We start from the raw sequence: 24,654 nt of genomic DNA, 5'->3' as shown, positions 1-24,654 counted from the left end.
ATCTTATGCCCTTACAACCCTGCATGTTATTGTTTGAAGAAGACCAGGTTGTGCATGCCAATCCTTAATTCTACTGTCTCCCAAGGAAACAGATGTCCTGGAGACAGGTTTGAACCCTGACTCCTGACTTTTACTGTAACTGACCCTATTTGTATCTTTTCAGGAGTTCCCCATCTTCACGTTGACCTGTTTCCCCCCTGGCTTCTTGGTTCACGTCGGGGGCGTGGTCAGCACCCGCTCGGTCAAGCTGCTTGACCGCATACACAACCCCGGTGAGTTCCACAAGAAAGCACCGTCCTGGCTATAAGAAAACACATGTTGTATTACACGTTGCACTGTAGTTTCCAGGCTAGTTCGATCATGTTTATGACATGACCCGCTCACCCAGTGGGTGAGGGGTGTGTCACACATCGTGAGATCAGTGTGTTAGTCAGCGAGAGTTAATTAGGATTGGGAGGTATCCAGGTTTTCATACCTAATTACTGTACCAAACCGGGTTTTACGGTATTGCTGGCAGTGCACAGAAGGGGGTGCTTTTTTTCAAAAGTAAAAATAAATAAATAATAATAATAAATAATAATAGTAACGCTAACAAAGTACTAGTGAATTCCCATAGCGGATGCTAGCTAAATGCTAAGAAGCGCAAGCGAACATAAACTAATGCAAGGACAGACACCCCAGCTCATAAAGTTTTACAACTATCACAAATGGTTTGCTGCAGAAACAAATATTAGACAGCAGGGCTCTTGAACCAGGAGGGGATTGGTTGTCTTTACTGTTACCAACAAGTGATCAAGTTCAACTTGAAATTCTGGGCTAAAATAGAAGAGAGATTTTGCTCTTTTAGCTAGCAAGTGAGCAAATGCATAGCTGGAGCCCTGAGCTGGAGATAGTTAAAGTTATAAGATATTTCTCTGGCAAACAATAGTGAATTTCAAGTGTAACTTGATCACATCTCTTACTCTGCACGACAGTGGATCGTCACGTCAGGAAAGTGTCACGTCAGGTATCCTCTCTGGTGGGGATTTGGGGGCATGCGTAAGTAGAAAAAGGGCTTAAAGTCCAGGTAGCAAATAATGGACTTCATCTGATATTTACAGTGTCTTCAGAAAGTATTCATTCTCCTTGACTTATTCCACATGTTGTGTTATAGCCTTAATTCAGAATTGATTCATTTTTTTTCTCACCCATTTAAGTACAATACACCATAATGACAAAGTGAAAACATGTTTTAAGAAATGTTAGTTCTATTTCATTTTCAATAAATGTATTATCTACTTTATATAAATATTCACACCCCTGAAAGTGACAAAGTGAATTCTCTCTCCCCAGTTTCAGCTTGCATCTAACTAGCGAGATTTAGGATATTTACGAGCCCATACCAGTGTCAAACTTAGCTATGTTATCAACATATAGCAGTACACAAACAAAATCTAGCTCGCTTATTTTGCCAGCTAGAAAAAAATATCCATGAATGTATTCAGAAATGGTGGAGGATAGCTAGCTATATCAAGAGAAAGTTATCTGCTGCCTTTTCAACAAGAAGCAACTGTGACCACATTGATCGTAAGATTCAAAAAGACACTTTCCACAGACCAAAATCCACAATTCACCCTGCCAAAGAAAACATGGCTCTGTGGCTTCACCCGAAATGCCACCCGATCCGCAAACGGATTCATGGCCGAAGAGTCACATTTCAGTTTAGCCCGCACTTGGCAGGCTATATAAAAAAAACTGCCACAGAACGGCCAAATTACCGCATCTCGCAGCCCCCAGAAACACCTTGAAAACTACTCTTTCCCATAGGTTTGTACTATCTATCTATCTATCTAGCAGTTAGCCTAGTGGTTAGAGCGTTGGGCCAGTCGTTCCGCCCTTGAAAAAGGCAGTTAACCCACTGTCCCCTGTAAATAAGAATTTGTTCTTAACTGACTTGCCTAGTTAAATAAAGGTTAGAATAAAAATATATGACAGCATCAGCAGTTGGCTACCAACAGTTGGCAGACATTTACATTTGGTTTGTTTTATAAGTGTTATTTAGATGGAAGACATGAGCTAAATGCAGTAGCTCTATAACTAGCTAACGTTAGCATAGAGGTAGCAAGCTAGCTAGCTTTTTCATTTACCTGGTTCACTTCCATGCCAGTGATAATGCTTGCAGTATCTGCTTGCAGTCTCTGCTGACTGTTTGAGATGTGTTAGAAGTCATGTTAATTGTAGGAATAGCATCCAGTTTGAGAAGCAACTTCTTTCTGAAGTCCTCTTTCCATTGTTGATAGTCGTGGAAGTTCTCAGGGAAGAAATGTGCCCAACAGATTGAGTAGACTCCCAATGCGCCCACCTCATTTACACACATTCATCCCACTTTTAAGAAGTTTTTCATTCACCGTATGACGCTGACCGCAGGGCGTTGTGGGATTGTTTCCGAAGTTAGAGCTGATTTGGAGAGAACCTTAAACCCAACTTTTAGAATAACGTTAAAATATTCTAATTGATTTAGGAGTTTGAAATTTGGGAATGTTTTCTTGGGGTGCTCTAAGTTACTATTATATGGGTTCCTGGCATTGAGAAATAGGTGCTACACTGCGTTTAATTTTCAAAATCGTACACTATCCTTTTAAGGGTGTGTCTCAGTCTGTCATACAGAGGAAACACTGCTAGATATGTGGTTAGAGAGGACTTAAACCGGGAGCTGATAGTTGTGTGTGTGTGTGTGTGTGTGTGGTAGCTTACGCTGTGCTGTGTGGTGTTTGCTGTCCCTGGTGTTGAGGTTTGGTAGTGCATGGCTGTGTGCTATGGCTTGGCTGTGTTGTGTGTTGTATTTTGGGCGTTAGGAGGCCTGTATCACTTAGTGTCCTGCCTAGCAGTAAAGAATGGTGTTTGTACATATGTGTAGGAGGAGACTCGGCCTATGAGGAACAGTTAAATATCAGTGCTTGTGTGAAAATGTCTTTGTCTGAGTGCAGCTGTATTGACCCTCTGGGAAGAATACATTTCGTTAAGCTTTCAGTGTCCGTTGAGTTTTCAGATGGAACGGAAAATATGGAGCTATACAACGTGATGGTCGGGAGTAGGCTACAGTACTAAGAGCATAACATTTCCAAACCCTAATTGTATAATTGTAGTCTAACCAATACCTAAACAGATTCAGTGAAAATAAAAATCTAATGGATTTTTCAAGACCAGTCCCCATGCTTGCTAAAATAGTTGACCGTATTGACTATTGCGTCAAATCCTATTACTTCAATATGCTCTTTAAATAAATAAGACCTACACCACTTTTAACAGCACATTACTCAACACTAGTGAGACTCATGTTGCCGCCAATAATTACATATGGGTCCATCCACAAAGTATCAAAATAAAGAGGTGTTGGTTAACCTTTTGCGTGTAGGGGGCAGTATTTTTGTTTTTGGCTCAAATGTACCCATTTGAAACTGACTTTTTCTCAGCCACAGAAACTATAATATGCATATAATTGTCATATTAGGATAGAAAACACTCTAAAGTTTTCAAAACTGTCAAAATATTGTCTGAGAATAACAGAACTGATATTGCAGGTGAAAACCTGAGGAAAATCCAATCAGGGAGTGCCTCTTATTTTGAAACCGCTCTGTTCCTATGCATGCCTATCCTCCATTTTATATGGTTATCAACCAGATTCCTTTTTCTATGGCTTCCCTAAGGTGTCAACAGTCTTTAGACATAGTTTCAGGCTTTTATTTTGAAAAATTAGCGTGAAAGATCACATTGCATAAGTGGATAGGTGGGGGCTCTGAGTGAGTTTTGCGCTACAGAGTAAGGCGGCCATTGTTTCTCCCAGTGTTTTTGAAAAACCTACATACCCGTTTTGATATTATCGAATATATAATTTAAAAACAACCTGAGGATTGATTATAAAAAACGTTTGACATGTTTCTGTGGACATTATGGATATTATTTGGAATATACGTCTGCGTTGTCGTGACCGCTCTTTCCTGTGGATTTCTGAACATAACGCGACAGAGGTATTTTGGGTATAAAAATAATCTTTATGGAACAAAAGGAACATTTGTTGTGTAACTTGGAGTCTCGTGAGTGAAAACATCCGAAGATCATCAAAGGTAAACGATTAATTTGATTGCTTTTCTGATTTTCGTGACCTAGCTACTTAATGCTTAGTGTACATAATGTAATGTTATGCTATTGATAAACTTACACAAACGCTTGGATTGCTTTCGCTGTAAAGCATAATTTCAAAATCTGAGACGACAGGTGAATTAACAAAAGGCTAAACTGTGTTTTGCAATATTGCACTTGTGATTTCATGAACATTTCTTTGTAATATTATTTGACTGTTGCGCTATGCTATTCAGCGGGTTGCTGACAAATGATCCCGCTAAAGGGATGGGTAGCGTCAAGAAGTTAAGGTATGTTGTCCTGCTAACAGCCCATAATGGGCTATTATAATACTGAACATGGTGTCCAGGTCAGAATAACCAAAACATTTCTTTATTAAAGACTAAGAATGTTGGTACCGGGCTATAGGACTGTGCCATCAACTTGATAATATATATAACGATATTTTGGAGATGATTTTGTTTTCAAAAAAACAAAAGTGAGCGATTTGTAATCTGAATAAGGCCATAATAGTATTTGTAAAGGCCAAAACATGTATTTCAGTTTTTAGAGGGAGAGAAACGCTGGGCCAATTGTGTCGCCGCCCTATGGGACTCCCAATCACAGTTGGATGTAATTAATAATAATAATTAATACTTTTTGATGTATTATTATTTTTGTCTTTACTGGTCGATTAGACTGAAATTGTAACCTATCACGGCCGGTTGTGATATAGTCAACGTAACTTAAGTTTTACATTTGACGATAGAATTTTCCCCCTACCCACCTCCTAGCCAAGTCTATTGTCCTGCTACCTGCTAATAGCCATAATGGTGATGCACAACGTGACCGTGTGTGTTTTGAAAGAGTATTCTCCAGTAAGCAACCATTTGTTTACCTTCATGAGCCTACTTTGTTCTAATATTTCTGTCATTCAGTGATATTTATTCCCATAGTAATTCGTTATGGATCCATAAAGCAATAAACATCTGCATTTTGAAAGTATTTATGTCATTATTTTATTAACGAAAGCATAAAGATTCTGAAGAAATACAGTTCTGTACAGTATGTGCTTTATCCAACATTTTGCAGTTGCATGAGGTCACCCAGACGCAGATTTATGTAGGTGCCAAGGCTATATGACTGTGCCATCAACTTGATTATTTAGCAGACATCACTTGCTTATATTCAGTCAACACATATATCTTAAGAATATCATGGAATATAATTGAACATGTTAGTTTCTCCATGCTCGACTCAGAGCAGCGTGAAACGGTGCTGAAATAGTCGTCCAAAGAGAGTAGGCTATATATAACGATATTTTGGAGATTATTTCATTTTTTTTTTTTTTACCTATAGCAGTAGCCATTGCACGGATTGAGGGAGACAATGCCATCCTGGCTGATGCTCAGACTCTGCTTGCAGATGTAAGAGAAGAAATCTGTACTGCCTGAAGCCCATACATGCCACAGCTGCCTCCCGGGTGGCGCAGTGGTTAAGTTAAGGGCGCTGTACTGCAGTGCCAGCTGTGCCACCAGAGACCATGGGTTCGTCGTAACCAGGCTTGTTATTCAGTGAAATCGGGGCGGCAGGTAGCCTAGTGGTTAGAGCGTTGGACTAGTAACCGAGAAGTTGCAAGATCGAATCCCTAAGCTGACAAGGTAAAACTCTGTCGTTCTGCCCCTGAACAAGGCAGTTAACCCACTGTTCCTAGGCCGTCATTGAAAATAAGAATTTGTTCTTAACGGACTTGCCTATTTAAAGGTAAAATGTATATATATTTTAAATAAAATCATCCCATGTGAAGAGTCAAATCATTTAATTGAAGTTCAATTCATAACTAAATTGTTTTTAAAGATTTCTATTGGAAGGATTTAATCATTTGCAATTATGTCTACTTATGATAAGGTGAAAGGTTTATGTCTCCATATGATATGGTAAATATATGCAATGCAAAAAAACATCTTAAATGGTATTAATATTCATTCCCATATAGTCCTGTTAATTCCCATATATTCCCGTTAATTCCCACGGTAAGTTTGGAATATTACCTAAAATATGCAACTCTAGTTGCAACACTCACTAGCGAGTTCCAAACTGCCTCTGGAAGCAACATCGGCACAAGAACTGTTCGTCAGGAGCTTCGTGAAATGGGTTTCCTTGGCCGCACGCACACAAGCCTAAGATCACCATCCGCAATGCCAAGCTTCGGTTGGAGTGGTGTAAAACTCGCCGCCATTGGACTCTGAAGCAGTGGAAACGCCTTCTCTGGAGTGATGAATCATGCTTCACCATCTGACCGACATATATGGGTTTGGCGGATGCCAGCTGTAATGCCAACTGTAATGTTTGGTGGAGGAGGAATAATACTCTGGGGCTGTTTTTCATGGTTCTGGCTCGGCCCCTTAGTTTCGAACTTAGCTTCGAACTTTGTGGCCACAGTTTGGACATACATAGTAGTATCATCTGCGTATGTGACTGACCGCCTCGATTCGGTCTTATGTTGTAAAATTTGAAAATGTGTTTTTCAAATTGGATTAAAGTAGAGACAGTGTATTTTATACACTGCAGTTGAAGAACAATGGAAAAGTAATTCTGCTTTGAAAGTTGATAAACTTGTAACCCCATTTTTGCGAAGATTTTCTTTGTCTACATTCAGCATTGTTCACACCCTCTTAAGCCTTAGGCCCTCCGGTCTCTTTAAAGATTTACATGTGAGGCCATTTGCTAAACACAGTGTTTAGTTTAGTAAACAACCAAAGATTTCAAAACTAAAAGCGGTGAAAGTAGTAACCAACAAAAAGGAAAAACTCCTGGTAAAATACAGTATCTAGTCCTTGGCCTATATCCTAATCTGACTTTGGTGCAGGTCATGTTGTTCTTCAAATTAGTCTCTGGTAAACACACACTATATCAAATAAAATGTTGATTTGTCATATGCACAGGATACAGAAGGTGTAAACAGTACATTGAAATGGTTACTTACATAGTAGCAATATCAAAAATAGTGTCCAGATAAAACTATTTTATTATTTTTACATGAGGGTTACCTGACACGCTTGTCTAAATTGATGGGTCATGTGAAGGAAATGTTGTAACCAACTCCAGCCACATCTAGTTAAGTGGATGGGTCACTACTGTCTAGACGTGTACAGGTTCATGAAATACAATAGATGGCCTTAATCACCCCCAGATACATCTGGCTAACTTGATGGGCCATGTAATCATCTGGCTAAGTGTTTTGTTTAGACATGTACTGTAGCTAGCTAGCTAACAATGAACCGGCATAATCCCAACCCATACTACCACCATCCAATACAAACATTGTCATAGCTGTAGTATGACTCTGCAGGTAGCTGAAGCTAACCCACAGGTAGGGTTTCTGAGAATGCAAATGGGTTACATCCGTAACGTTCGCTAGCTAGCTAACCATGAACAGGCGTCAGAGCTCAGGCCTATTGAGGACAACAATGAAATAGCAGTATCAACAGTATCAAATGCTTTTGACAGGTCCACAAACAAAGCAGCACATTTAATTTCCGTGTCAAAAGCATGGACAAGATCATTAATAACTAAAATGGTAACCGTAATAGTGCTATGCCCAGGCCTAAAGCCTGTTTTATTTACATTCACAATACATTTGTCAGATAAAAAAGATCAAATTTGTACATTTACCAATGATTCAAGAATCGTAGCTAGACAAGGATGCCTTGAAATGGGGTGATAATTATTACAATCACTACTATCCATGCCCTTAAGGAATGGCAGCACGAGCTGATTTCCATGCTTTTGGAATATTTCCTGATACCAGTGTTAAATTGCGTTTATTAAGCCAACAATGATGGGTGCTGCACACTTAAGCAGACCGGGATCCGGTTAGTCGGGCCCTGTGGATGTCTTCCCTATTCTCTCTTCTCTTCTCTAATCGCCTAAAAGAAAAGCTTTGACTATAATTTCTCTGATCATTCAGCACGTTTCCCCTATCAACATTCAGCCCAATATAATTATGAATAGGCTTAGAAGTTCTTTCCAAAAGAGAGCCCGCTGAAATAAAATGACAGCATTTTTTAAAAGTAAATTAATTTGTTGTGGCAGAGAGGAGGAAGTGGAACCCTTCAGGGATTTGACAGTTTTCCACAATTTAGCCGTGTTCCAATTACAATTTGAAAGGGCTGAAACATAATAATCATGTTTAGCCTTTCTGATTTGTCTTACACAAGGATTCCTCAGTTTAATAACTTGCCAGTCCAGGCCTAAAGCCTGTGTTCCAGGCATAATTTATTTTATGAATGACTTCTGATATTTCCGGAGTGTACCAGGCATTCGCTCTACCCTTTAAGGGAACATTATTAAGGGACATCAGTAAGGATCATAGCCTTCACCTGGATTTATGTCATGAAAAGAGCAGGTGTTCTTAATTTTTTGTTTACTCTGTGTGTGTGTGTATTAATGTTTTATTACTCAAACTACCGGCGGGCCGGATTGTTCCCCCTCTGTATGTTTGATACCCCTGCCTTAGACTGTAGAGATCTGCTAGTGAATGCCTCTTCTCTTTCTCTCCTCTCTTTAGCCTTTACCTCTCTCCCTGCTTGTCGAATTCCACAGCATATCTTTGATCATTCTTCTCACCATATCTGCTTTTCTCTCTACCTTGTTCTCACTTCTTTCTCTTTCTCTCTCTCTCTGCTAGACTCTGGTATTGACTCAGTGGTCTGTGTCTTTGCAATTACTGTGGTGCTGTTGTGTTGTAGTTTGTATCTTTTTTTCCTCTCTCTTTCTGTACTAATGGTGTGTGTTGTTCTGGCCCAGTGTTGGGTAACACACGCTCTTACAAACTGCTAGACTGGAATAGTGTCGCTGCAGGTACCTCCCTCCTCCTACTGGTCTCACACACTGGAGACATGGCAGCTCACTGAAACACACCCACCCAGGCACACAAATATGGGTGTCTGCAAGCATCTAGTTACAGCTCTAAACTAAAGCTCTGTTTCTTTCACTGAGCTGCCATCCTCCTCTCTCCTAGTCTGTGTATGTGTGTGTGTGCTGAGCATGCGCTAAGCCCCCCCCAGTCCTTCCCCCTTGGCTAGCCCACCATCCCAAGCTGCTACAGCAGTGTGTAACGCTTGCATCCCTAAAGTTCTCCCTGCGCTTCAGTAATGCTCCTCTAAGAAGCCTGTCCAGGTTAAAACTGAGACGGACTGGGTATGTGCATCATCCCTGGATTCATTGGGCCGTATTCATGCTGGGAGGGGGGAAGAGACAAGAGGATGGAGGGGGGTACAGGAATGGAGGGAGTGTGAGACACAGGGTAGTGTAGTTAGACGGTGCTGTGTTGGTTCAAGATCTGTGATGAATGAATATGGCCCTCCTCTGCCCATGCGTGTGGATGTGAGCGTACCTGTGAGACATGCTGCTTCTTTTAGAGAGGGCTCTGCTCTGGGTCTGTTAAGCCTGAGCCATTTATACATCCATCTCGCATCCTTCCTTCTTCCCCGTGTCTCCATTTTCCTCTTTCTCTCTCCCTTCTTCCCTCTCTATCGTCTCTATCTCTCTTTGAGCATGTGGCCTCTCCCAGGAGGTACAGTGTGGACCCATGGTTATTATTAAGGACCATGGTTCAGCCTCCACCAGGTGTCCCTCATTTGAGTATGATGAAGGCTCTGAGAAGGGCCTCTTCTCCTCCTTGCCTGGCCTTATGTGAGGCCAGGGTCTTGTTCAGGAGCCTCAAAAACTGTTTATAATGTTTTGAAACAGGAAGGCACTTGTCCAATAAGAATACTCCTATTAATTTAAGTTTTTTTTTTACATATATATATTTTTTTAGCTTTGGTGTGAACTACTGAACACAATACTTTATGGGAATGAAGTTAAGAAGATGTAGGGGGTTGGGACGCCACCCTACATTCCTGTCTTCCTGTGATTGGCTGGCCTGGAGATGATGCTATGAGATGAGAACAGCCCAGACACTAACTAAACACCTTCATTATGTTCATCATCAACATCATGTTCACTGTGTTACGAACTGACAGTTGGTTAAGTGGTACCTGCTTGCTATGATGCACCATTTTAACAACAATCAGCAAAAATAAAGGGTCAGTTGATTCTCTGTTGCTTCTTATTTAATGGTATTCGCTAGTTTCGATACGTCTAGTTTCTGATGGTCAGTAAGTTTATAAAAGTAGCTAGTTTCTAATAGGTTTTAGTTTCTGACAGTCACCTAATTTCTGATTGTCGCTAGTTTCTGGTAGAGAGTCAGTCAGGTATCCAGCCAGTGTGTGTGTGTGTGTCTGTGTCGCTATGTATGTGTGTCTGTGTATGACATTGTGTGTTTGTGTTGCAGACGAGCCGGAGACGAGGGACGCGTGGTGGGAGGAGATTCGTCAGGAGATCAAGTCTCATGCAAAAGCCCTGGGTTGCCACGCTGTGGTGGGATACAGCGAGAGCACCAGCATCTGGTACGCTGCACACACACACTATACAAAGACCAAAGTTGTATTTCAAAGTCTGTTAGAGCATTATAAGCACAGAAAGTTATCTAAAGTTATGTGGATCTAAAGTTATCCACCATCTCTCTCTCCACCCTCTCTTCTCCCTTTCCCCTCCCTCCTGTTCCCACAGTGAGGAGGTGTGTATCCTGTCTGCATCTGGCACAGCGGCCATGTTGAATCCCAGATTCATGCGTGAGGGCTGTCTGGACACCGGCGGCAGCGACCACAGGTTATCTCGACAACCACACCCCGGCATGGTGGGGTCGGAGAGGGGCGAGGGGGAAGTTAGCTCAACCTGGCTGGGGTAGGAACACACACACACACTGCTGGATGGGTGTTAGTGTAGGTGTGAAAAGATTTGAGTGGCCAGTAGGTTTTGGACTAACCTAGTCATTGATTGCTTCTAAATGGAGAGGGGTGTTCTGAATTAATTGGATTAATTGAATTTAAAAATGGTGTTCTAGCATTTTCTTCTGAGCTGTGTGTGTGTGTGTGTATTTCAGGTTTGAGGATGCGTCGCCCCCTAGCTGCGGGTTTGTTCACATCCCGTATGATGAGTTCAACATGCCGTTCCCAGCTCAGCTTACATACTGCTACCACTGTAGGAGACAGAAGGTCCCTGATGTGCTCTTTACTACCATAGACCTACCTGCTGAGGCTGAGGTTACTGGGAAGGGCTGCCTCATACAGGCCAGGTAACATACACACACTACCACCATATATCCTGTCTGTGTGGGTAATAAACTCAGCAAAAAGAGAAACGTCAACTGTGTTTATTTTCAGCAAACTTAACGTGTAAATGTTTGTATGAACATAACAAGATTCAACAACTGAGTCAAAAACTGAACAAGTTTCACAGACATGTGACTAACAGAAATTCAATAATGTGTCCGAGAACAAAGGGGGGTCAAAATGTAACAGTCAGTATCTGGTGTGGCCACCAGCTGCATTAAGTACTGCACCAGATTTACCATCTCACTGTGAGATGTTACCCCACTTCCACCAAGGCACCTGCAAGTTCCCGGACATTTCTGGGGGGAATGGCCCTAGCCCTCACCCTCCAATCCAACAGGTTCCAGACTTGCTCAATGGGATTGAGATCTGGGCTCTTCACTGGTCATGGCAGAATACTGACATTCCTGTCTTGCAGGAAGGGTACCACATGAGGGAGGAGGATATCTTCCCTGTAACGCACAGCGTTGAGATTGCCTGCAATGACAACAAGCTCAGTCCGATGATGCTGTGACACACCGTCCCAGACCATGATGGATCCTCCACCTCCAAAACGATCACGCTCCAGAGTACAGGCCTTGGTGTAACAATCATTCCTTCGGCGATAAACGCATATCTGACCATCACCCCCGGTGAGACAAAACCGCGACTCGTCAGTGAAGAGCACTTTTTGCCAGTCCTATCTGGTCCAGTGACGGTGGGTTTGTGCCCATAGGCGATGTTGTTGCCGGTGATGTCTGGTGAGGACCTGCCTTAAAAGCCCTCAGTCCAGCCTCTCTCAACCTATTGCGGACAGTCTGAGCACTGATGGAGGGATTGTACGTTCCTGGTGTAACTCGGGCAGTTGTTGTTGCCATCCTGTACCTGTCCTGCAGGTGTGATGTTCGGATGTATAGATCCTGCGCAGATATTGTTACACGTGGTCTGCCACTGTGTGGATGATCAGCTGTCCCTGTAGCGCTGTCTTAGGCGTCTCACAGTACGGACATTGCAATTTATTGCCCTGGTCACATCTGCAGTCCTCATGCCTCCTTGCAGCATGCCTAAGGCACATTCACACAGCTGAGCAGGGACCATGGGGATCTTTCTTTTTGTGTTTTTCAGAGTCCGTAGAAAGGCATCTTTAGTGTCCTAAGTTTTCATAACTATGACCTTAATTGCTTACCGTCTGTAAGCGGTTAATGTCTTAACGACCGTTCTAGAGGTGCATGTTCATTAATTGTTTGGAAAGCATGGGAAACAGTGTTTAAACCCTTTACGATGAAGATCTGTGAAGTTATTTGGATTTTTCCGAATTATCTTTGAAAGACAGGGTCCTGAAAAGGGGACGTTTCTTTTTTTTCTGAGCTTATGTTTTTTCGTATGAGGAAGGTGGCCCAGAGAGGTATGTAAAATGATGTTATATTGCAGGTTGTGTCGAACGAAGAAGAAGGCCCAAGGGGAGGTGAATGCTACATCCATCTCTAACCTCCTCCCCTTCATGGAGTATGAGCTCCACACACAGCTGATGAACAAACTCAAACTGCGCTCCATGAATGCTCTGTTTGGACTCCGCATTCAGATCAGTGTGGGAGAAAACATGCTCCTGGGACTAGCTGTAAGTCTGTGTGCGTGCATGCCTACCTCACCTCCAGTCTTCTACGAGTTGTGTATCTGACGGGTCTGTGTGTGTGTTGTGTATATCCCTCTCTTTGGCGTGTGTGTGTCCAGTCTGCAACGGGTGTGTACCTGTCAGCGCTGCCAGCTCCAAGTGGTATCCAGATAGCTGGAAAGACCCCCAGTGACCTGAGCTACGACCAACACATCTCCACCATGCAGAAACGCATCGATGACACCATCGCCAAGAACAAGGAGCTCTACAACATACACCCCCCGGTGAGAGGCACGCACACACAGCCATATGTGTGTAGGTGTAATTCTGTGTAAATATGAAAGTGATAGTTATCTCCTGTCTTTCTCTGGTTGTTAAGAAGTTATTTACGTTGGACCCTGAGGCATTCACCGGCCTGAATACGGTACTGAGCATGCCCAATTAGTGATGCATGCCACACTACCCTCTCTATTAATCAACTCTGTATGAGTACAACACCCTCTAGAATCACAGCTCTGTATGAGAACTACAGCCTTTAAAGAATTAAACCTCTATACGAGTACAATACTCTAGAATCACAATATGACTAGTCCTACAATTACAGCTGTACGAGGACAGTCCAGAATCACTAATCTATGGAAATGCATACACTCTAAAATCACAACTCTAAGTACAGTCTAGAATCAGAGCTCTATGATAGTCCACTCAAGAACACAGCTAGTATGCTCATGCATTTAAGGGGCTATAGTTTTTCTTAACACAAAATACATTAGTGCAACAGATATGGCAGAAAATAGTTTTCATCAGATGACAACAGCAGTGCAATGCTACTTGGCTAGCATTAACACATGTAAATTAGCTTACAATTCAAAAGCAAGCTATTTTCCTTTAGCAAAAACGATGCATGGCCATCATATTTCTAATGTTTATCACAGAAAGAATGTAGCCAGCTACATTTTCTAATGTTTGCATTTTATCTTATTACTGGAGAAAAACTACACCGGAGGAAAGTACTTGGGAAAAGTAACCTACACCTGTCAGAGCTCTGTCTGGTGATCCAATGACTAGAGCAAAGATATTTCATTCAAGTGGAGAAGTGAAACTAAAGCATGAAATTTGTCCTTTTCCATTGATGATTTGGCGCGAACCATGACTGAAGCAGAATTTACAATAAGAAGCATTTTAGATCTTCATTTAAAAAACGCAGCAAGATATTTTATCTGAACTTTTCTGAGTAGAAAAAAAAGATAAATGCTGCGTTAACCCAACCCCTGAAGAGTCTTCTCACTTTTCCTCCCTCCACTAAATTGTTGTGTGTGCTATTAACTAATATAAAAACGTACTTTGATAGCGCCTTCTTGGGTGTGGGTGAATTGGATGTAGCTACTTATTGTGTGGTTTGGACTGATGCTGTTGCTATGGGACTGTGACTAACTCAGCGGCTCACAACCTGGACAGGGTTGGTCGGAGCCACACACACCTATTGTTTTTATTGCTCTTGTTGTAGGAGTGTATAGAGGAGGTGGTGGGGTCTCCTATCCCTGACAGACAGCGGTCCAGCAGACTGTTCAGGTCTACCTCTGAGAGTTCAGATGAGCTGTCCGAACTAGACCTGTCCCATGGCAAGAAGGATGCCTTTGTACTGGAGGTATGGCTGGCTGGGTGTCCTCTAACTGTAGAGTGTGTGTGTACTGTAGGGTGTGTGTGTACTCTAGGGTGTGTGTGTGTGTGTGTACTGTAGGGTTGGTGTGTTATGTTGGATGTGTAAATTGTAGTGTGTGGGCATAGTATAGGATGTGGTGTGTTAATGTATTTCTTCTCCTGTCTTCAGATTGATGACACTGATGCAGTAGAGGACATCCAATCCCTACTTACTGATGCCCCCATACCTGCAGGTATATAGACACTGTTCTACTAGAAATGATATTTTCTATTCAACTCTGCTCTTTCACCATGTCTGTCCATATGTCTGTCTCTCTCCAGGGTTCTACAGCTGTAACACGGAGGTCATGCCTGGGATTCACAACTGGACTTCAGGACTACAGGTCAGGCTCACACACTGAAACACTACAACGACGACTACTACTACTTATTTTGCGATTTATAATATCTTACTCATTCTCTTCCATTCCTCCCAAGATGTTTACATCTGTCCGGGTCTACAGACTCAGTAATGCCAATCTGACCAACCAGGGCCTGAACAAGATCTTTACTGAACTCTGTGAGAACTTGCTCAAAGTAAGACCATACACAAGAGCGAAGCGCGGGTTAAGCGTTGGTGTTCCTCTTACTTATTCTACTTAATATATAACTTCCATATTAAGTTGAACTGTCTGCTTTTTATTTGTCTGTGTGTGTAGAGTCTATACTTTAAGCTGCGTTCCATGATCCCATGCTGTCTTTGCCATCTCAACTTCACTGTAGCCGTACCAGAAGAAGAACTCATACAGGTGAGAGGACATACATACCTGAGAACACCTCTCCTATCTTGTCCATCTTAACTCGGTTTTGGTCAGTATCTTTATCTTACATTTGTGTCATTAAATGAGAGCAACAAGGTAAAAAGAGTTTCATTCTCTCTCATTTTCTCACATCCCCTCTCCCCTCCAGGTGGCGGTGACAGCCGTAGCCATGAGTTTTGATAAGGAGACTCAGCAGGCAGCAGACAAGGCTCTCACCAGGGGTCAGTATTCTGAAAGCCTATACAGTGGGGCAAAAAAGTATTTAGTCAGCCACCAATTGTGCAAGTTCTCCCACTTAAAAGATGAGAGAGGCCTGTAATTTTCATCATAGGGTACACTTCGACTTTGACAGACAAAATGAGAAAATCACATTGAATTTATTTGCAAATTATGGTGGAAAATAAGTATTTGGTCAATAACAAAAGTTTATCTCAATACTTTGTTGGCAATGACAGAGGTCAAATGTTTTCTGTAAGTCTTCACAAGGTTTTCACACACTGTTGCTGGTATTTTGGCCCATTCCTCCATGCAGATCTCCTCTAGAGCAGTGATGTTTTGGGGCTGTTGCTGGGCAACACGGATTTTCAACTCCCTCCTCCCTCCAAAGATTTTCTATGGGGTTGAGATCTGGAGACTGGCTAGGCCACTCCAGGACCTTGAAATGCTTCTTACGAAGCCACTCCTTCGTTGCCCGGGCGGTGTGTTTGGGATCATTGTCATGCTGAAAGACCCAGCCACGTTTCATCTTCAATGCCCTTGCTGATGGAAGGAGGTTTTCACTCTAAATCTCACGATACATGGCCCCATTCATTCTTTCCTTTACACGGATCAGTCGTCCTGGTCCCGTTGCAGAAAAACAGCCCCAAAGCATGATGTTTCCACCCCCATGCTTCACAGTAGGTATGGTGTTCTTTGGATGCATTCTTTGTCCTCCAAACACGACGAGTTGAGTTTTTACCAAATAGTTCTATTTTGGTTTCATCTGACCATATGACATTCTCCCAATCTTCTTCTGGATCATCCAAATGCTCTCTAGCAAACTTCAGACGGGCCTGGCCATGTACTGGCTTAAGCAGGGGGACACGTCTGGCACTGCAGGATTTGAGTCCCTGGCGGCGTAGTGTGTTACTGATGGTAGGCTTTGTTACTTTGGTCCCAGCTCTCTGTAGGTCATTCACTAGGTCCCCCTGTGTGGTTCTGGGATTTTTGCTCACCGTTCTTGTGATAATTTTGACCCCACGGTGTGAGATCTTGCGTGGAGCCCCAGATCGAGGGAGATTATCAGTGGTCTTGTATGTCTTCCATTTCCTAATAATTGCTTCCACAGTTGATTTCTTCAAACCAAGCTGCTTACCTATTGCAGATTCAGTCTTCCCAGCCTGGTGCAGGTCTACAATTTTTGTTTCTGGTGTCCTTTGACAGCTCTTTGGTCTTGGCCATAGTGGAGTTTGGAGTGTGACTGTTTGAGGTTGTGGACAGGTGTCTTTTATACTGATGACAAGTTCAAACGGGTGCCATTAATACAGGTAACGAGTGGAGGACACAGGAGCCTCTTAAAGAAGAAGTTACAGGTCTGTGAGAGCCAGAAATCTTGCTTGTTTGTAGGTGACCAAATACTTATTGTCCACCATAATTTGCAAATAAATTCATTAAAAATCCTACAATGTGATTTTCTGGAGAATTTTTTTTTCTCATTTTGTCTGTCATAGTTGAAGTGTACCTATGATGAAAATTACAGGCCTCATCTTTTTAGTGGGAGAACTTGCACAATTGGTGGCTGACTAAATACTTTTCTGTCCCACTGTATGTCAAGGCTTAGAGATAAGGTTCTGGAGTTAGGGCGAGCTGGAGAGATAAGACCCTCTACTTGAGTTGGTATATTCAGGTGGGTTGAGGGGTTTGTTTGTTTTCCAGGGAGTGGTGAGAATGAGGAACAGCTCCAGTTTTCTATGGAGCTGTGTGGAGAGTCAACCATCTCCAACAACCAGCCTACTGCCAAACCTTCAGGTACACCACCACACCTTACCCCTTATAACCTCTAATCTTAACCACTAACAACTGCCTAACCTTTAACCTCCAATAACCATCCCTTAGCAGACAAAACATCAGAAATCACCTAACTGCCTGTAACCTCTCACCCTTGAAGCTCCCTTAACCCATAGTGTTCTATTCTGTATTTTTAAATGTGTTCTGTGATGGTTGTGTTAAACTTTAATTTACCACCGGAGACTGCATCACCAGGTAAATACTGTAACAGTATGCCCAGGTAAATCTTCTTTCAGGTATTTTAGACCTGCAGGCCTGTCTGTATTTCTAGGAGAGAAACAATCCTGCTCGTCATTGGTCTGGAGAGAGAGGAGGGGTTAAACTAAAATGGCTGCCCTCCACCACCACCTCCACTTCAACCAAGACAAGGAGATGGGATTTAGGACTAGGGAACAAGATGTGGGTATAGGACTAGGGAATAGAACGTAGGAAAGGAAGCGTCTGTCTGTAAGGTATTGAGATACTGTGTGTTGCTGAGGACTGAAGAGTCAACACACGTGGCGGTGGATCATGTTGTGTGTGTGTGTGTGTGTCGACAGGTGTTCCTGAGAGTGCCATGGTCCACTCGTCTCGAGGTAGGCTCCCCCCCACACCCCACCCCCTACCTGCTGCCATGGCTACCACGGTCCTGTTTTAAGTTCTCATCCTTACATTTTTTATTTTGTCCCGTGTTCTTTTCTTTGTGTGTCTGTATTATGTCATGTGTGTATGTGGTTTTCGGTACGTGTGTACGGTGTGTATGTGTGTGTGTGTGTGTGTGTGTGCGCACGCACGCATGTATGCGGTGTGGATGTTCTCTCTGTGCATGTGTATGTGTGGTGTGTTGTGTGTGCGCGTGTATTTTTCTCCAGCTCCCTCGGTTGATTACGGTTCCTTTGCAGACAGATGCAGCACCTGGCTAGAGCTGCTTAGGCTGAAAGCTCACACCATAAGACGAGGATCAGTTAAGACAAGTAGGAGGACACAGTTGCTAGCACACTCTGGTACACACACACACACAAATATACACATCCCTCCCCGCATGCCGCTGTGGGGTGGAGCGTCTCAGATCATGCACCAGCTGATTAGCTAGAGTGTGAAAGTTGAAGCCCCGCCCCTCAGAGGGATAGCCAACCAACAGCCAGTGTATAACCTCTGACTCTGTCGCAATAGTGACTGACATGGAGGAAGTAAACATCAAGGAGTATCTTAAAACATGCTTAAAACGCACTTAAAATGTCTCACTAAAGCTGGTGACTGGGGGAAATGCATTTTGATATTTCTGCACTACGTAAATAAACAGTTTCATAAACTGTGATAATAACTGAGCATAATTAACTGGGTTTAAATGTCACAACACATTTAAAATCACACGGTATCCCCTTTATAATGCACTACTTCGGATCAGAGCCATATGGCAGATCCCTGTGTAATGCACTAACTGGGGAGTGATTTGAGATGTAGACTTAATGTTGTTCAAATTGTCTGTGAAGGTTCCTGGTCTGATTGAAGCATCATTCACTATGTTACAAGATGGAACATCTTTCACACTCTGGCTTGTTTCAATCATTCTGCTTAACAGACTGCCTTCTGTTCTGTATCGATCATACACACACACACACACAGGCTAATTCAAACAAACGCACATAGGGACTCTTTCGCACCCACACACGGGTACAGTGCCTTCAGAAAGTATTCATACCCCTTGACTTATTTCAAATTTTGTTACAGCCTGAATTCAAAATGTATTAAATGTATTCTCCCCCCCCCCCTCATTCATCTACACACAATGTCCCATAATGACATGGTGAAAACGTGTTTTCAGAAATTTTAGCAAATGTATTGAAAATTAAATACAGATATCTAATTTCCATAAGTATTCACACCCCTGAGTCAATACTTTGTAGAAGCACCTTTGGTGGCGATTACATCTTTGAGTCGTCTTGGGTGTGTCTGGATCAGCATTGGGTAGTCTTGGGTGTGTCTGGATCAGCTTTGGGTAGTCTTGGGTGTGTCTGGATCAGCATTGGGTAGTCTTGGGTGTGTCTGGATCAGCATTGGGTAGTCTTGGGTGTGTCTGGATCAGCATTGGGTAGTCTTGGGTGTGTCTGGATCAGCATTGAGTCGTCTTGGGTGTGTCTGGATCTGCATTAAGTCGTCTTGGGTGTGTCTGGATCAGTATTGAGTCGTCTTGGGTGTGTCTGGATCAGTATTGAGTCGTCTTGGGTGTGTCTGGATCAGCTTTGAGTCGTCTTGGGTGTGTCTGGATCAGCCTTGCACATCTGAATTTGGGAATTTTATCCCATTCTTCCTTACAGATTTTCTCAAGCGCTCATAAGTTAGCTGTTCACCGCCGCTCTCCATCTATCTTCAAGTCTCCAGATTTTCAATGGGATTCAAGTTTGGGCTTTGGCTGAGCCACTCAACGACTTTCACATTCTTGTTCTGAAGCCATTGCAGCATTGCTTTGGCTGTATGCTTGGGGTCACTGTCCTGTTAGACTGGGGCGAAGATTTACATTCCAGGGTAATTTGCACTCTGAAGCAGGTTTCCAAGGATTTGCCTGTATTTGGCTCCATTCGTTGTTCCTGCTTTTCCATTTCTCAAGGATGGAGACCACTGTGCTTTTGGAAACTTTCAACACTCTAGAAATCGTTTTATACCTTTCCCCAGATAGATTTGTGATGAGGCATATATCTGGGAGATCTTACAGAAAGTTCCTTGGACTTCATGGTATAGTTTCTGCTCTGTCATGCCCTGTCAACTGTGAAACCTTATATAGTGTTTGTTTCTAAATCATGTCTAAACAATTGAATTGGCCACAGGAGGACTCCAATCAAGTAGTAGTGAAATCTCAAGGATGCACTTGAGCTCAATTTGGAGTGTCATAGCAAAGGGAAGTGAATACTTATGCAAATGAGATTTCTGTATATCATTTTCAATAAATTTGCAAATGATGCGGTATTGTATTTTTTTTTGTTATATTTAATCAGTTTTGAATCCGGCTATAACAACAAAATGTGGAATAAGTTAAGTGGTATGAACATTTTCTGAAGAAACTGTAAATACATACACACGTGGCTGAGGCCTGGCCAGTGTTGAGGCTGTATGGCTGTTTGTCTGTCACTGCCTGGCAGCTTACCTTTTCATCATTGTGATTATTCTGTCACCATGCTGCCCTACATGCTCACATACACACAGCTTATAGTTCACATTCAAATTTCACACCCTCTGCATCCATTTTCTTCCAGCTCATAGCCCATCATGTCTGCTATTCTATGTTTCGCCATCTAAAGGCTGAGTCTGTTATTGCCATCCATTCCTGTTTTTTTCTCTCACTCCCTTTCTCTCCCCCCACCACCCCTCCTCCAGTCTCGTCTTCAGAGCGCTGCAGTCCTCTCCCAGAGGGGCGGTCCCGGTCGCTACGCTCCACCAGGTCGTTGCCGTGCAGTGCCCCTGTTACTGTGGTGAAGATGACTCCTCTGTCCTTCCTTCCCGGGACGCGCATTGTGAAATACTTGGGAATCATCAACATGTTCTTCATTAGGGAGACCACGTCACTACGAGAGGTACACGTATACACATGTTTGTGTGATCGATTCCTGAAGATGTCATCAGAGATGAATAGGACATTTTTACATTTTTCTGTGGTGTGCATAGTCTGTTCCTCTGCTCGCTCATAGCAGTGATATCTCAATGGTTAGCATATTTCGTGTGTGTGTGTGTGTGTGTGTGTGTGTGTGTGTGGAGGGGGGTGTAAGTGGCTTCCTCCATTCCTTCATAGCGGAGGTGTTTGCCATGGTCCGTGCCCATGTAGCAGCTCTGGGGGGAAATGCCTTAGTGTCATACAGCATGAAGGAGTGTGTCTTCATGGAAAACCCCAACAAGAACCAGGTACAGTAACACACACTGTTCATTTGCTTTGTTAGTTAAAGAACTGGAGGCCTAAAGCATTACAAGATTTTCTCAAAGAACCAACAGGTTAAAGAACCTCATGTCTGTCCTCTCTCCCCCTCTCTCATTCTCTCCCTCTCGGTTTCTCTCTCTCTCTAGGCTCAGTGTCTGATTAATGTTAGTGGTGATGCTGTTATCTTCATCAGAGAATCAGACCAAGAGTCCATACCACCTCTGTTGACCAGCAGACAGACCAGCAGCACTGGGGCTGACGGGACCACTTGACACACAATTGAGTCTAGCCATCCAAATAATCGTGATTTGTGTCTGCCTTAAACAGATGGAATGTCTTACGGTTAGTTAGGACCCCACAAATTACACATGCAAACAAACATGCAGTTGACAAGTTGGAGAAATTGTCTCTCATTGTCCATTGAGATACTCTACAGAAGCCATTTAGAGAGGCAGTCTGTCATTTCTCTCTCTGTTGTTGATATAATAGACATTCCAAAACATGGTGAAGCTTTATGCAGCTAATAGACCTATCCCTCTCCATCCAGTCTCATCAGTCACTAGCCGGCCATGCTAGAGCGGACAAGGTATTCATTAATAGACAGCTCCGTACAGGGTTATAGATGGCCATGGTAGAGAGAACTAAATTGTAGAAATAAGTGTTTTAATTGTCTGTCAGGTGATATTTGGGCTAACACACGCCCTGTGGACAGCCTCCTGCCATCTTCCTGGCTCCATACTACTGAACTCTCCTGTCTTTAACGATCATGTAAATGCTGGAAAACAAACTAATTGCAATGACACATTTTTGTTAATTGTTTAGATGCCACTTTTGTTTGTAAATGTGCGCTACAATCAGATTTGTGTATTTTTATAATGTAAAATTATATTTGTCAAGTCTAATGAAATTCTGGAAGTTTGATTTATATGGTGTAAGAGAAGTAAGGGTACAGTGATCTGTTCTACTGTTAATGAATATAACCTGTCTCTCTTTCGCTGTAGGACTTGAATGTACGTACATACATAGACTGTGTTGCTTAGTGTCTGCATGTATCTGTTATTGCCATGACTGTCTGTCTGCTCGTTGCCTGATGATCCGTCCTGCACAATAAACTAAGCTAGTCCTGTTGACTAGTCACTTTATTCCTAGTTATACGTACATATCTGCCTCAATTGCCTCATGTCTCTGCACATCGACTCGGTGCTGGTACCCCATGTATATAGACACGTTATCGCTACTCATTGTGTATTTATTATTACGTGTTACTACTTTTCTATTATTTCTGTTTTCTTTCCCTCTGCAGTGTTGGGAAGGGCCCTTAACTATTTTACTGTTAGTCTACACCTGTTGTTTACGAGGCATGTGATGAATAAAATGTCATTTGATACAGTGAAAAACAGCTTGCCAGTGCCTGTTCCTGCCTCAATGTCAAAGCAGATAACATTGCTTTGAAATCATTCATTTGTAAACGAGAAATGACAAGTTTGGTGTTTGAGGCCGCACGTATAACGTCAAGGTCAGTACCAGAGCTACATGATTTAGGGCTAAGACAGTGCAGTATGAAGATGGGCAGAAACTGCTTCTCCAATATAAATCCCTGATCAAGTTGTAGGCGATGTCACGGGGACGTTGGCTAGCTAAGCTCATGCCTATGCGCAGTTCGAACTGCGCATGTGCAGGTTGTCAAATCAGACGCCTTTGATGTATAGTTTTTGACTAAAATGAAATTTGTCAGTGTGTCACTTTCACGGGGTAGGCGTGATAACATGTTCAACTACCGAAGACATTGGCTCCAATCTAGGTTGTGCCTTTAGATGAGAAGAAAGTTTCACTTATCTCGTTGACTTCTCTAACCCCAGACCCCAGCCTGGTCTTCTTCGCAAGTGTTCCCGGGAGTCTCGTGATGTTGCACCTCTGGGTTTAGAAACTCTGTGTTTAGGGTGTCTGTCCTGCACATGTGCCGCAGTCTTTTCCTTTCCCCGTGAACATTTTCATCCACCTGTAGCGACATGTCTCCACCACTGATATAATAATGCCATGTTCACATGCTAGTCGGAACTTGGAAATGTCATACACGTGCCGCGTTCAACCAGGTAGCAAGTCGGACATTTCCGAGTTTCCTAGTTTGTATGCTTGTGAACACCGAATGGTCTTCATCTCAGTGCTTGTCTTCCGGTCCCGCAGTAGCCTACTGACGGTCCCTGTTGCAGAGGGAGAGGAGGCACCCAGTAAAGGGCTAAACACAGCGCAGACATGGGCTGTATCACTCTGCCGCACCGCCTATTCCTCTGGCGCATGGCTCTCATCTGCATGTTCGCCATTGTCCCCCTCTACCTGCACATACCAGATGAGCTATCTAGCTAGCTGTCCCATTTTAGTTAGGATAGCTTTCTAGCATACAGTCATTGCTTTATAACCAGTTAGCTAGTTATCAACATTTGATTTGTTCTCTAATTCTTTGTGTGTTTAATCTGAGTCTATTATGGTCATACATTTGGCAGAAGGTTAGGAAGTGCAGCTCAGTTTCCAACTCATTTTGTAGGCAGTGTGCACATAGCCTGTCTTCTCTTGAGAGCCAGGTCTGCCGACGGCAGCCTCTCAATAGCAAGGCTATGCTCACTGAGTCTTCACATAGTCAAAGCTTTCCTTCATTTTAGGTCTGGGCATCGCTTCCTTTTAGGTGGTTGTAGAATTTAACGTCTCTTCTGGATTTTGATAATTGCCGGCTATCGGCCTAATTCTGCTCTGCATGCATTATTTGTTGTTTTATCTTGTACACAGAGGGTATTTTTGCAGAACTCTGCATGTAGAGTCTCAATTTGGTGTTTGTCCCAATTTGTGAATTCTTCGTTGGTGAGGGGACCCCAGACCTCACAACCATAAAGGGCAATGGGTTCACTAATTGATTCAAGTATTTTTTTTTTACAGGTCCTAACTGGTGTCAAATTTTGTTTCTTTTTGATGGCGTAAAAGGCCATTCTTGCCTTGTCTCAGATTGTTCACAGCTCTGTGGAAGTTACCTGTGGTGCTGATGTTAAGACCGAGGTATGTACAGTTGAAGTCGGAAGTTTTCATTCACCTTAACCAATTACATTTAAACTCAGTTTTTCATCATTCCTGACATTTAATCATAGTAAAAATTCCCTGTCTTAGGTCAGTTAGGATAACCAGTTAATTTTAAGAATGTGAAATGTCAGATTAATAGTAGAGTGATTTATATTTCAGCTTATTTCAGCTTTTATTTCTTTCATCACATTCCCAGTGGTTCATAAGTTTACATACACTCAATTAGTATTTGGTAGCATTGCCTTTGAAATGGTTTAACTTGAGTCAAACATTTCTGGTAGCCTT

At 42.7% G+C, this 24,654-nt stretch overlaps 1 protein-coding gene across 1 annotated transcript in view; it reads left to right on the top strand.

The window, feature by feature from the left end:
• The window catches only part of LOC118401165 (C2 domain-containing protein 5-like), a 40,774-nt gene extending 18,343 nt beyond the window's left edge, over nt 1-22,431 (top strand). Inside the window, exons 11-29 of the mRNA XM_052474888.1 lie at nt 164-272; nt 10,439-10,553; nt 10,717-10,890; nt 11,090-11,281; nt 12,729-12,915; nt 13,029-13,193; nt 13,289-13,333; nt 14,417-14,557; nt 14,741-14,804; nt 14,893-14,954; nt 15,049-15,147; nt 15,270-15,359; nt 15,520-15,592; nt 17,286-17,378; nt 17,957-17,992; nt 18,269-18,370; nt 20,769-20,966; nt 21,145-21,290; nt 21,450-22,431. Of these exons, the coding sequence (XP_052330848.1) occupies nt 164-272; nt 10,439-10,553; nt 10,717-10,890; nt 11,090-11,281; nt 12,729-12,915; nt 13,029-13,193; nt 13,289-13,333; nt 14,417-14,557; nt 14,741-14,804; nt 14,893-14,954; nt 15,049-15,147; nt 15,270-15,359; nt 15,520-15,592; nt 17,286-17,378; nt 17,957-17,992; nt 18,269-18,370; nt 20,769-20,966; nt 21,145-21,290; nt 21,450-21,575 (2,217 nt within the window). The 3' untranslated portion in view covers nt 21,576-22,431. The remainder of the gene's footprint in view (nt 1-163; nt 273-10,438; nt 10,554-10,716; nt 10,891-11,089; nt 11,282-12,728; nt 12,916-13,028; nt 13,194-13,288; nt 13,334-14,416; nt 14,558-14,740; nt 14,805-14,892; nt 14,955-15,048; nt 15,148-15,269; nt 15,360-15,519; nt 15,593-17,285; nt 17,379-17,956; nt 17,993-18,268; nt 18,371-20,768; nt 20,967-21,144; nt 21,291-21,449) is intronic.
• The last annotated feature ends 2,223 nt before the right edge of the window (nt 22,432-24,654 follow it).

This window comes from Oncorhynchus keta, chromosome 22 (assembly GCF_023373465.1).
Source record: "Oncorhynchus keta strain PuntledgeMale-10-30-2019 chromosome 22, Oket_V2, whole genome shotgun sequence".
NCBI lineage: Eukaryota > Metazoa > Chordata > Actinopteri > Salmoniformes > Salmonidae > Oncorhynchus > Oncorhynchus keta.
This window is presented reverse-complemented; position numbering and strand designations above follow the sequence as displayed.